Source organism: Capra hircus, assembly GCF_001704415.2.
Source record: "Capra hircus breed San Clemente chromosome X unlocalized genomic scaffold, ASM170441v1, whole genome shotgun sequence".
Lineage (NCBI taxonomy): Eukaryota > Metazoa > Chordata > Mammalia > Artiodactyla > Bovidae > Capra > Capra hircus.
Genome location: NW_017189517.1, coordinates 36,562,735 through 36,572,950, shown reverse-complemented (window position 1 = coordinate 36,572,950; position 10,216 = coordinate 36,562,735). Strand labels below are relative to the sequence as shown.

Genomic DNA, 10,216 nt, shown 5'->3' with positions numbered 1-10,216 from the left:
TAGGGCAGCTATGAAAAATTTAGACAGTATATTAAAAAGCAGAGACATCATTTTGCCAACAAAGGTCCATATAGTTAAAGCTATGGTTTTCCAGTAGCCATATACAGATGTGAGAGTTGGACCATAAAGACTGAGCACTGAAGAATTGATGCTTTTGAACTGTGGTGTTGGAGAAAACTCTCGAGATTCCCTTGGATAGCAAGGAGATCAAACCAGTCAGTCCTAAAGGAAATCAGTCCTGAATATTCACTGAAAGGACTGATGTTGAACCGGAGGCTCCAATACTTTGATGCAAAGAACCGATTCATTGGGAAAGACCCTGATGCTGGGGAAGATTGAGGGCAGGAGGAGAAGGGGGAGACAGAAGATGAGATGGTTGGACAGCATCATTGGCTTAATGGATATGAGTTTGAGCAAACTTTGGGAGATAGTGAAGGACAGGGAATTCTGGTATGCTGTAGTCCATGCAGTCACGGAGAGTTGGGCACGACTTAGTGACTGAAGAATGACAAAATCAAATGGTGAAACTCTTTTTCTCTCTGCTGTGTTTCCCACCTCCCCTGCATTCCCTTACTCTTCCTCTGATTCTCTCTCTCAATCCTCTTTCCCAACACTGAGCAGCTCTGGTCCCTTACGCAAGTGTCATTGTTCATTCAGAAATCTGTATCTTATAGTCCCTCAAACCTCCTTACCACTTTTGTTTATTCATTGAGAGGATATTTTTGAACATCTGCTTTGCATGTGAAATGGATGGGTAATGCATGGTGCAAGGCATTAGAGATACAGAAATGAGTAAGACACGGTCCTTGCCCTTGAGGAGCTCACAGACTAGTGGGAAAGAATAAGGATTTAAACAAGAGACTGCAATATAGTGAAATTAGTACTTTCTGTATTTCCTCAAGTATACAATAGGGATTAGTACCTACCACAAGACATGGTTGTGAATTAAGATGCATAAACTGTTTATAGTGGTTGCATAGGATATGAGTGCTGCTATTTATCATCATTAGTAGTAGTAGTAGTCGTACTATGATGGAGGTAAGTAAATACAAGATACTACAAGAACACAGAGAAGGGGAACTTGACCTTGACTAAAGTCATCTGAGCTGAGCCTTAAAGGATGAGAATGTGCTAACCAGAGAGAAAGAATGCCAGGCATTCTGCATTGTAGGAACAGCCTGAGCTGAGGCTTGGAAGCAAAAGACAACAGGACATGACGAGGAACATAAAGTAATTTAGTTCAGCAAGAGCATAGAACATGAGAAGGGCAATGGCAAGAGATAAAGTTTGACAAGTCATAGAGTCCAAACATGTTTGAACTTTATCCTTTAGTAGATGGGGAGACAGTGGAATGTTGTATGGAGAGTAGAGACTTGATCAGATTAATGTTGAAAGATCACCTTAGCAACGGCATGGAGAATGAATTGGAGGAGGCAAGACTGGAGGAAGTAAGACCAATTAGGAAGTCATTGCTATAGTCCAGGGGAGAGAGAATGATGGAGCCCTGGACTGTGGAAGTAGCAGTGGGGTTGGAGAGAAGGGTGCTATGGAATCACTGTGGACAGTGACTATAGCCATGAAATTAAAAGAGACTTGCTCTTTGGAAGGAAAGCTATGGCAAACCTGAAAGTGAAAGTGAAAGTTGCTCAGTTGTGTCCAGCTCTTTGTGACCCCATGGACTAAACAGTCCATGGAATTCTCCAGGCCAGAATACTGGAGTGGGTAGCCTTTCCCTTCTCCAGGGGATCTTCCCAGCCCAGGGATTGAACCCAGGTCTCCCACACTGCAGGCAGATTCTTCACCAGCTGAGTCACAAGGCAAAGTAAAATAAAGTTGCTTAGTCATGTCCAACTCTTCACGACCCCATGGACTGTAGCCTACCAGACTCCTCTGTCCATGGGATTTTCCAGGCAACAGTACTGGAGTGGATTGTCATTTCCTTCTCCAGGGGATCTTCCTGACCCAGGGATCGAACCCGGGTCTCCCACATTGTAGACAGACACTTAACAGTCTGAGCCACCAGGGAAGTCCTGAGTCACAAGGGAAGCCCATGACAAACCTAGATAGCATATTACAAAAAGAGAGATATTACTTTTCTGACAAAGGTTCATGTAGTCAAAGCTATGGTTTTTCCAGTAGCTATGTATGGATGTGAGAGTTGGAGACTGAGCACTGAAATATTGACGCTTTCCAACTGTGGTGTTGGAGAAGACTCTTGAGAGTCCCTTGGACTGCAAGGAGATCAAACCAGTCAATTCTGAAAGAAATTAACCCTAACTATTCATTGGAGGGACTGTTGCTGAAGCTGAAGCTCCAATACTTTGGCCACGTGATGTGAAGAGCCTGATGCTCAGAAAGACTGAGGGCAAAAAGGGATATCAGAGGATGAGATGGTTAGATAGCATCACTGACTCAATGGACATGAACTGGAGCAAACTCTGGGTGATAATGAAGGAAAGGGAAGCCTGGCAGGATCACAAAGAGTCAGACGGGACTTAGTGACCGAGCAACAACAACAAGGATTGGTGAGACTGTGACAGTAGAAGGTGACACGTATGTGTGATAGAAGTGTCAAGAATCACTTCTAGGATTTGGGTCTGGTGCAAGGAGATAGATATCATAGGTATCATTCAGTGAACCCATGGAAGAACTGTTTGGGGAAGGATGCAGTGGGGGTGTGTGTGATGAGGCCTCTTTTGAACATGTCAAATTTGAGCTGCCCATGAGATTTCCAACTGGATGGTAGTTGGTCTGGAAGTCTTGAAGCTCAGGAGAAAGGTCTATGCTGGAAACACAGATTTGGGAGTGCCAGGGGATGGGTAGGAGGTTACATCATGGGGATGGATACATTTGCTCAGGGACAGAGTGTTGATTGAGGAAAGGATGGACTTTCAAATACTCACATTTAAGAGATGATTACACTAAGAACTGTCTTGAATAAGGCTCAAATTGAACAGCCAGATTTTGGTGGGTTGAAAAACAAGTGGGTCAGAGGGTCTTGAGGTGGATGGAAGCAAGGATGTGCCCTTGACCCTTAGTGTCTTGAACCTTGGTAAGAGTCAGGGGCGCCGGTGGGGGACGCTCCTTGAACACTTGAAAACCCTGAGCAGCTCTGTGATTCTAAAGGATTGACTTGGATGACTGCCTCTTACAAAGTCCTCCATTCTGGAGCAGCTGCCTTTTCCTCTGTCTACCTTAGTGTCCCTAGCAGATAGCCCAGGAATGTCAGGGCTCCCTCTAGGCCCTGGAACAACCTTCACTCTTGAATCCTCCCACAACTCCTGAGAGGCCTATGGGGTGATGGCACAACTATTAAGAGAGCAGACAGGAAATGTCTGGGTGTGTGATACATGTGGGAGGCCTCAGGCTAGCCTGTGGAGGAGGATTGGGGCAGGACTGGAAGGACTTGAACTCTGAGAGTGTGGACAGATGCCCCGTTGTCTGCCCCAACCTGCCCTGGAGTCGACTTTAACCTTGGACAGGGTGACCCAGGGCTATACCACTGATCTCTAGGCTGCTGTAGAGTCAAGAGGCCTCTGAGAACATACAGTCCAAGGTTATATCTTAGGGTCTGTTCTTCCTGCTCCTTTGCCTTGGAATTTGGCCCCAAGGTACAATTGAGGGGCCCCGTGGCACCACTGCTGGGCAATGCATTAAACCGTGGGCCTTGGAGACAGAACCAGCCGACAGCGTGATCTGGAGTTAACATAGTCACCACAACCGACCCTGCCGATGCCACCTTCTCAGAAAGCAGCCACCTGTCTGGCTCTAGGTTTTGTCTGGCTGCCAATATAAAGCATGTGCCTACGCAGGAGCTGATGACATTTTGGCTCCACTTTCAAAGTTTTTTTTTTTTCCTTTGTTTCTCATGTGTTTTTTCTAAAGATAACAAAGGTCAAAAGGCACCCAGCATTTTCTGGTTTCTCATAAGCTTCTGGTCAATATTTAATCTGGTTTATGGATTTTTTTTTAAGTCTTCTAGATGCCTTCTTGAGCCTGCTTGTGGCCACCCACAGACACTTGTAAGGAGGAGAGAAGTCAGCCCGGCAGAGACACTGTGAAATGAGGGACTAGAGGCCGGGATCCAAGCAGCCAAAGCTACAGCCAGCAGACAAGGGAGCCTGCCCTGAAGCCGTGTGTGCTGAGAGGTCTGCCATGGCCTCTCTTGGCCTCCAGCTTGTGGGCTACGTCCTGGGCCTTCTGGGGCTGTTGGGCACCCTGATTGCCATGCTGCTCCCCAGCTGGCGAACAAGCTCCTATGTTGGTGCCAGCATTGTGACTGCAGTTGGCTTCTCCAAAGGCCTCTGGATGGAGTGTGCAACACACAGCACAGGCATCACCCAGTGTGACATCTACAGCACCATGCTAGGCCTGCCCGCTGACATCCAAGCTGCCCAGGCCATGATGGTGACGTCCAGCGCCATGTCCTCCTTGGCCTGCATTGTCTCTGTGGTGGGCATGAGATGCACAGTCTTCTTCCAGGAGTCTCGAGCCAAAGACAGAGTGGCGGTGGTGGGCGGAGTCTTCTTCATCCTTGGAGGCCTCCTGGGCTTCATCCCTGTTGCCTGGAATCTTCACGGGATCTTGCGAGACTTCTACTCCCCGCTGGTGCCTGACAGCATGAAATTTGAGATCGGAGAGGCTCTTTACCTGGGCATTATTTCCTCCCTGTTCTCCCTGGTAGCTGGAATCTTCCTCTGCTTTTCCTGCTCACCCCAGGGAAATCGCTCCAACTACTACGATGCCTACCAGGCCCAGCCCCTGGCCACTAGGAGCTCTCCAAGGCCTGGTCAAGCGCCAAAAGGCAAGAGTGAGTTTAACTCCTACAGCCTGACAGGGTATGTGTGAAGAACCAGGGGCCAGAGCTGGGGGTGGCGGCTGGGTCTGTGAACACCAGTGGACACCCCCCCTCCCCCAGGCCCACAGGTGAGGGATATTGGCACTGGATCGTGTCAGAAGGTGCTGCTGGAGATAGACTGACTTTGGCCACTGGATCAAACAAAGGCAGAAACAGGAGCTGGTGTGACAGCATGCGGGTTAAACTGTCAAGACTCTTGCTAAGCCAGACTTTCTGTTTCCTTCATCTTGGCACCCTCCACCCCCCAGCCCTCGAATACCCAACCCTCAACTCCAGCCACCCCCCACCAGAAGCCAGGCCCCAGCATCTACCCTTTACCCTTTGATTTACCTGGGAGTCCATCCAAAAGCCCACTAAGTACGTCCCACTGACTGACCCTCTCTTGTGATCAAAGACCCTTCCTCTTGCTGAGGTTGGCTCTTAGCTCATTGCTGGGGGATGGGGGTGGGTGCGAAGGGGTGGTGGCTCCTGTGGGCATGGCGCTAATCTCCTTTGCAGGCCTCCCTCCAAACAAACTGATTGGCCAGTAATGGGCCCTGGAGCCTCCTCCATCCCACTCTTATGACTCCACATGTCTAGACTCAATGTGTCTAACTGAATGTGTATGAACTGAAATAAAGCCACCCCACTGTACTGAGGGAACAGAGAGCAATGGGGTGGAGGATGAGAGGGCAAGGACCAAAGCTGAGGATCAAAAAAAAAAAAAAAAGGCCAAAATCATGGCCCAGGGACCTAGCTCCCAGAGAGAGGAAAGAACATGCGACAGGGCCCTCAAGGCGGCAGCAGGTTCTGACTGTACCGAGGCGCTCCCTCAAAAGCTACAGCGCCAACTTGCACTGAAGCCCCCGTCTCCCTCTGACCTGGCGTCCTGCTAACAACAGGCGGAAGGGCCTGCACAATGGTTTCTGTAGAGAAAGGAAACTGGTTTGGTTTAGAGATGGCCCTTGGCTGGGGGTGACAGCCTGGGAGCACGGGTGGACACGGGTGGGAGCTACAATGAGTGTTTCTACTGGGCCAGAGAGAGGCAGCCCCCAGGAGAGTCTTCAGGCTTAAAGGAGAAGCAGCCTGAAGACTGAGATCAGGCCCCCGAGGTCTGCCCACAGAGCACAGTAGCACCTCTGAAAGACCACAGCCCCAGATGGGCCCCTGTCAGTCACCTTCCTGTTCTCCCCACCATCCTTATCAGACATGGTGGCATTGCTAGAAGGCATCAAAGGGCTCTAGCATGGAGTCATCCTGACCCAGGTGCCGTGGCCCTCATCTGAGTGACAGCTGAATTGCCACCTGGGATTTTGGTTGAGATGGAAGAGTAGAGGATTCCCAGGCAGACAGTTTCAGCTCCAAGATTTCAAAATGCCCCCTTTCCCCTGGGGGTGGAGGTGGGAGTGACAGGCACAAACAAACCAAAGGCTTGAGCACGACTAGCTTCTGACAAACTCCAGTACACTGCCCTAAACCGCAGTGCCAGCAGGAGGGGTCCAGTCATTGTCTGGAACATGTCTTTCACAGTTCTTGCCTGTATTTAAGCTCCTCTCCCAAGCAGGAAGGCCCTCTCCCCTTAGCTAAGTCTTCCTCATGCTTGGAGAAGCCGCTTGGCACCACCTCCTTCACCGAGCCTCCTCTGACCACTCCGTCCCTCTCCTACCCCTCCATCCTCCAACCCTCAATGTAAAAAAATCACTCTTTGATGCTTATTATTCACAATGTTTGATGGATAATTATCTTTCTATGTGTATGTAACCGATTTCACAAGTACATTGTAAACTCTTGAAGGGTAGGGTCCATATCTTAGCCATGTGTATATTTCTCAGACTATCTGTAAGAGTGCTGAGCACATAGTAGGTGATCAATAAACACTTGTTGATTGAACAACTGTTTTATTAATTCTAATTAATTCAGACAGGGCAGGTGTGACTGAGGGAACTGGGTGAAGGGGAGGGTAAAATAGAAATTGGTCTTTCTCCCCACTAGGTGAATAGAAAATTCTAGACCTTACTGGAGACATTAAGAAAGCGGGATGTTCTTGCCCCTTCTTAGGGAAACATTAACCTTTCCACAATGTCCAGGGACCCTCCCTTCTTACAAGTTATTTCCTTTAAGTTATTTGTTAAATGCTTACATATTTATTCTACTCATCTCTGAACCACCATTATGAGGAAGGTGAAATAGATCAGCAAATCTCCATTTGGCAATGGAGAAACTAAGGTACATATCAGTAAAGAGATTTTCATAGGGCCACACTGCTTGTATAGGTGCCTGAGTCTCCTGACTCCTCAAATAGGACTCTGCCAATTAAACAATATTCACAGCCAGTACTGAAAGCCTGCCAGAGGTTGCAGGTTGTCTGAGGAAAACAACGTGTGGCCAGTAAGGTAACACTGGGGACATATAGGATCTGCTGGTCTCCCATGAGAGAGATCTGGGCGAGTAGCACCAATTCACTGAGTGAACCACTTGGAACTGCCTGCCCTGCCATGCTGGCCAGTTGGCCAGCCTGGGTCCAGCTAACTGGCCCATTAGGGGGAATGCCAAGCTTACATTTAAATAAGACATGACACCTCAACTCCAATTCCTCTACCGCTGGAGGTGTGGGAGTTTGGAAAGCCAATGATTTAGCACTGCTCTAACCTCATTGGGAATTAACCATGTTTGATGTGTAAACATGTTGACTGTGGCAACCCTAACAAGAATGGAGCCCTACAAGACTCAGCCTCCCCAGTCCCTAGACCTGGTGGCCTCAGCACACAGGAGTCTGTTATAAGACACACTACCCTTGCATTCCTGAGGTGAGCCTTCTTTGTGGCAGAGGCTAGGACGCTACCATCCAATCCCGTTTAGAGGGAATAGTGGCAGGCAGGAGTAAGGGCAGTGGGGAGAGGGCTCTCTGAACACATGTTTAATAAGTGGTCATATCTCTGGCCTGGTACCAAGAACCCCAGAGCCCTTGACTAGAGGCCGCTGGAATTTGGAAAATGGATTAGCCTTGCTGACTCTGCTGGGCTGTGCGTGCTTAGTCACTCAGTCGTGTCCAACTCTTTGTGACCCCATGGACTGTAGCCCGCCAGGCTCCTCTGCCCATGGGATTTCCCATGGTGGGTTGCCATTTCCTTCTCCAGGGGATCTTTCTGATCTAGGGGTCGAACCTGCGGCTCCTGCCTCATCTCCTGCATTGTAGGTGGATTCTTTACCATCTGATCCAGTGGGTTGCAACCTGATATGGACTCTGATGACCCACCACCTGGTAGCCAAAGCCCTTTCAGATCCATGATTTCACTACCTCCTCCAAATACCCCCAATGAAGCAGGTCTTTTACAGGAGACAAAAGGAAGGCCCAGAGAGGTGAGTAAATTCCTTAAAGTCAGTGTCAGAATCTGAACATAAGCTTGGAAACCCATCCCACACCAAACGTGGGTCTGGGATTCTGTCTCAGAAGGTGTAAGTGGGGGGCAGCCTGTGACTCTTCAAATTCCTGCCACCTTCCTCCTCCTGTCTTTCACTCAGAATAAGGGCTTTTGAGGAAAATAGGGCACAGAGCTTCCAGCCATGTTAGGTTGAGGCTTGTCTGAGAGATCCTCCTTCCTTTTAATTTGGGAAGATTCTATGGAAGGAGTTAGACTTTCATCGTCAGCTAGAAAAACTGGAACAGGCATGATAAAGAGCAAGTGATCCTTTTGGGTGGTTGAGCAAGAAAAGCCTTGCTCTAGCTACTTTCCCAGAACTCTGAGTCTGGGTCCAAGTTGAACAGCTTTCAGGTCACCCCATTGCCTTCCGTCATAAAGTAATTTAGATTAGCCATAGACCCAGGGACAGTGAAGGCCATTGCATCTATTCCCTGGCCTCACGGTTCTGACCCTTGCACAAGAAGAGATGTTTCTGCCTCCCCTCATTCCTCTGATAATGGTGTGACTCATGGTTTTTCCCCCTGGGGGCCCTACTGACCCACAGCTATGTGATTAATAGGGGGGGAGGAGGAGGCCAAAACTGGTTTCTTGGTGGGAAGAAGAACTCCAACTTTCTGAAAGACCTTCATTCAGCCAGTCAAACAGCCATCCAGCCAGCTCTCCAGCTGGCGAGCTACCAGCCGGCACACACCAACTGCCCTCTTACCTGGTGGCAGGCAATGTGCTGAAGGCTTTGACAGTAACAAGGGTGAACAAGGTAACGTCTGTGCCTAGTAGCAGGTGATACTTGATCTATGGGAGATAAGACATGCACACCCACCTGTGGTACAAGATATAATATGGTCTATCTTGTGAGAGATAAGGAAAAGTGTCACAAGATAAGGGTATATCAGGGGCTAGTTAAAAACGGTTTGAAAATCCCCTAAATCCCAATCCATAGGAAAGGAGGGTCTGGCACTACTTGAGCTTCTGGGGGAAGGATGATCAAACAAAGAAAACTGCTTCCTCCAGCTGAAGGACCATAGGGAATAGAGAAGTAGGGGAGAGGGCTGTACTAAGAAAGAAACAGAGATATGCTACACAGCTAACCTGCGAGCTCCATGAGTTTGTCTCACAGGACCCTAAGTGGTTCTAATGGAGAGAGAGACACTGGGGCTCAGCCTCTCCTTCCTCATCTCCTTCTCCTGATCAAGGCTCCAGAAACTGCTGGAAGCAGCAGAGGCAGTGTCCATCCGGGTAACCTGAGGCCTCTGGGCTCTCGACCAGAGGAGAAACATGTCTGTATGTGGAAGAAGGGAGAGAAGAGGGGCCCAGTCCTAAAGGAAGCCAAATGAGGCCTCACAGGGTCATCATGCAGCCCTACACTCACGGATGTGGCATTCTTTCATGCCTGCAGCTGCCTGCTCTGGGACATGCAGACCCCAGGTTGGAAAGTCCATGTGCTTCTCTTCAGTGGGCTTTGCGCTTATCTAAAGCCTTTGCCAAGTCTGGTCTTGTGGGCCCAGCGAGCGGCTCTCAGCTTTGATGAGAATTTCTGTTATCTCAATGGGAAGGTGGGGGGCAAACTTCAAACAGGAAGTCCAGCAGGTTATCTCTCTCTCTTGCCCTAAAACGTGGCTCCCTACATGCTATGATATGATCATTGATAAAATATTAACAGGATGTTATCAGGAACAGTTATACAAAAACTATAATCTGACCACCCCCTCCACCTCATACGACCCACCACCTTCCTGAGAATTGCAGCCCAGGAATTCCTAGTTAAAACTTTCCTACCATTCCCTGCTCTAGGCCTCATTTCTCTTCAAGACAAGCAGGAGGTTCTTAGGACTTGACAAAGCAGAAAGTCACCATACAAGGGCAAACCAGGAGGTGCTGCTTTCCTGTCATCCTGAAAGTCCCATTCCTCCACTACAGCACCCTCATCACCTTATAAGTCACTTCTTAGGAGGGCCTT

General features: G+C 48.8%; 1 protein-coding gene across 1 annotated transcript; it reads left to right on the top strand.

Annotated features, from left to right (window-relative positions):
• The first annotated feature begins 3,978 nt into the window (after nt 1–3,978).
• CLDN2 (claudin 2) lies at nt 3,979–6,727 on the top strand. Its single transcript, XM_005700206.3, has one exon. It carries the CDS (start codon nt 4,156–4,158, stop codon nt 4,846–4,848), a length of 693 nt encoding a protein of 230 aa, XP_005700263.1. The 5' UTR covers nt 3,979–4,155; the 3' UTR covers nt 4,849–6,727.
• The last annotated feature ends 3,489 nt before the right edge of the window (nt 6,728–10,216 follow it).

What these genes read in the sequence shown, in the direction of transcription:
- CLDN2 (XM_005700206.3), top strand. Translation starts at nt 4,156, where the DNA reads ATGGCCTCTCTTGGCCTCCAGCTTGTGGGCTACGTCCTGGGCCTTCTG.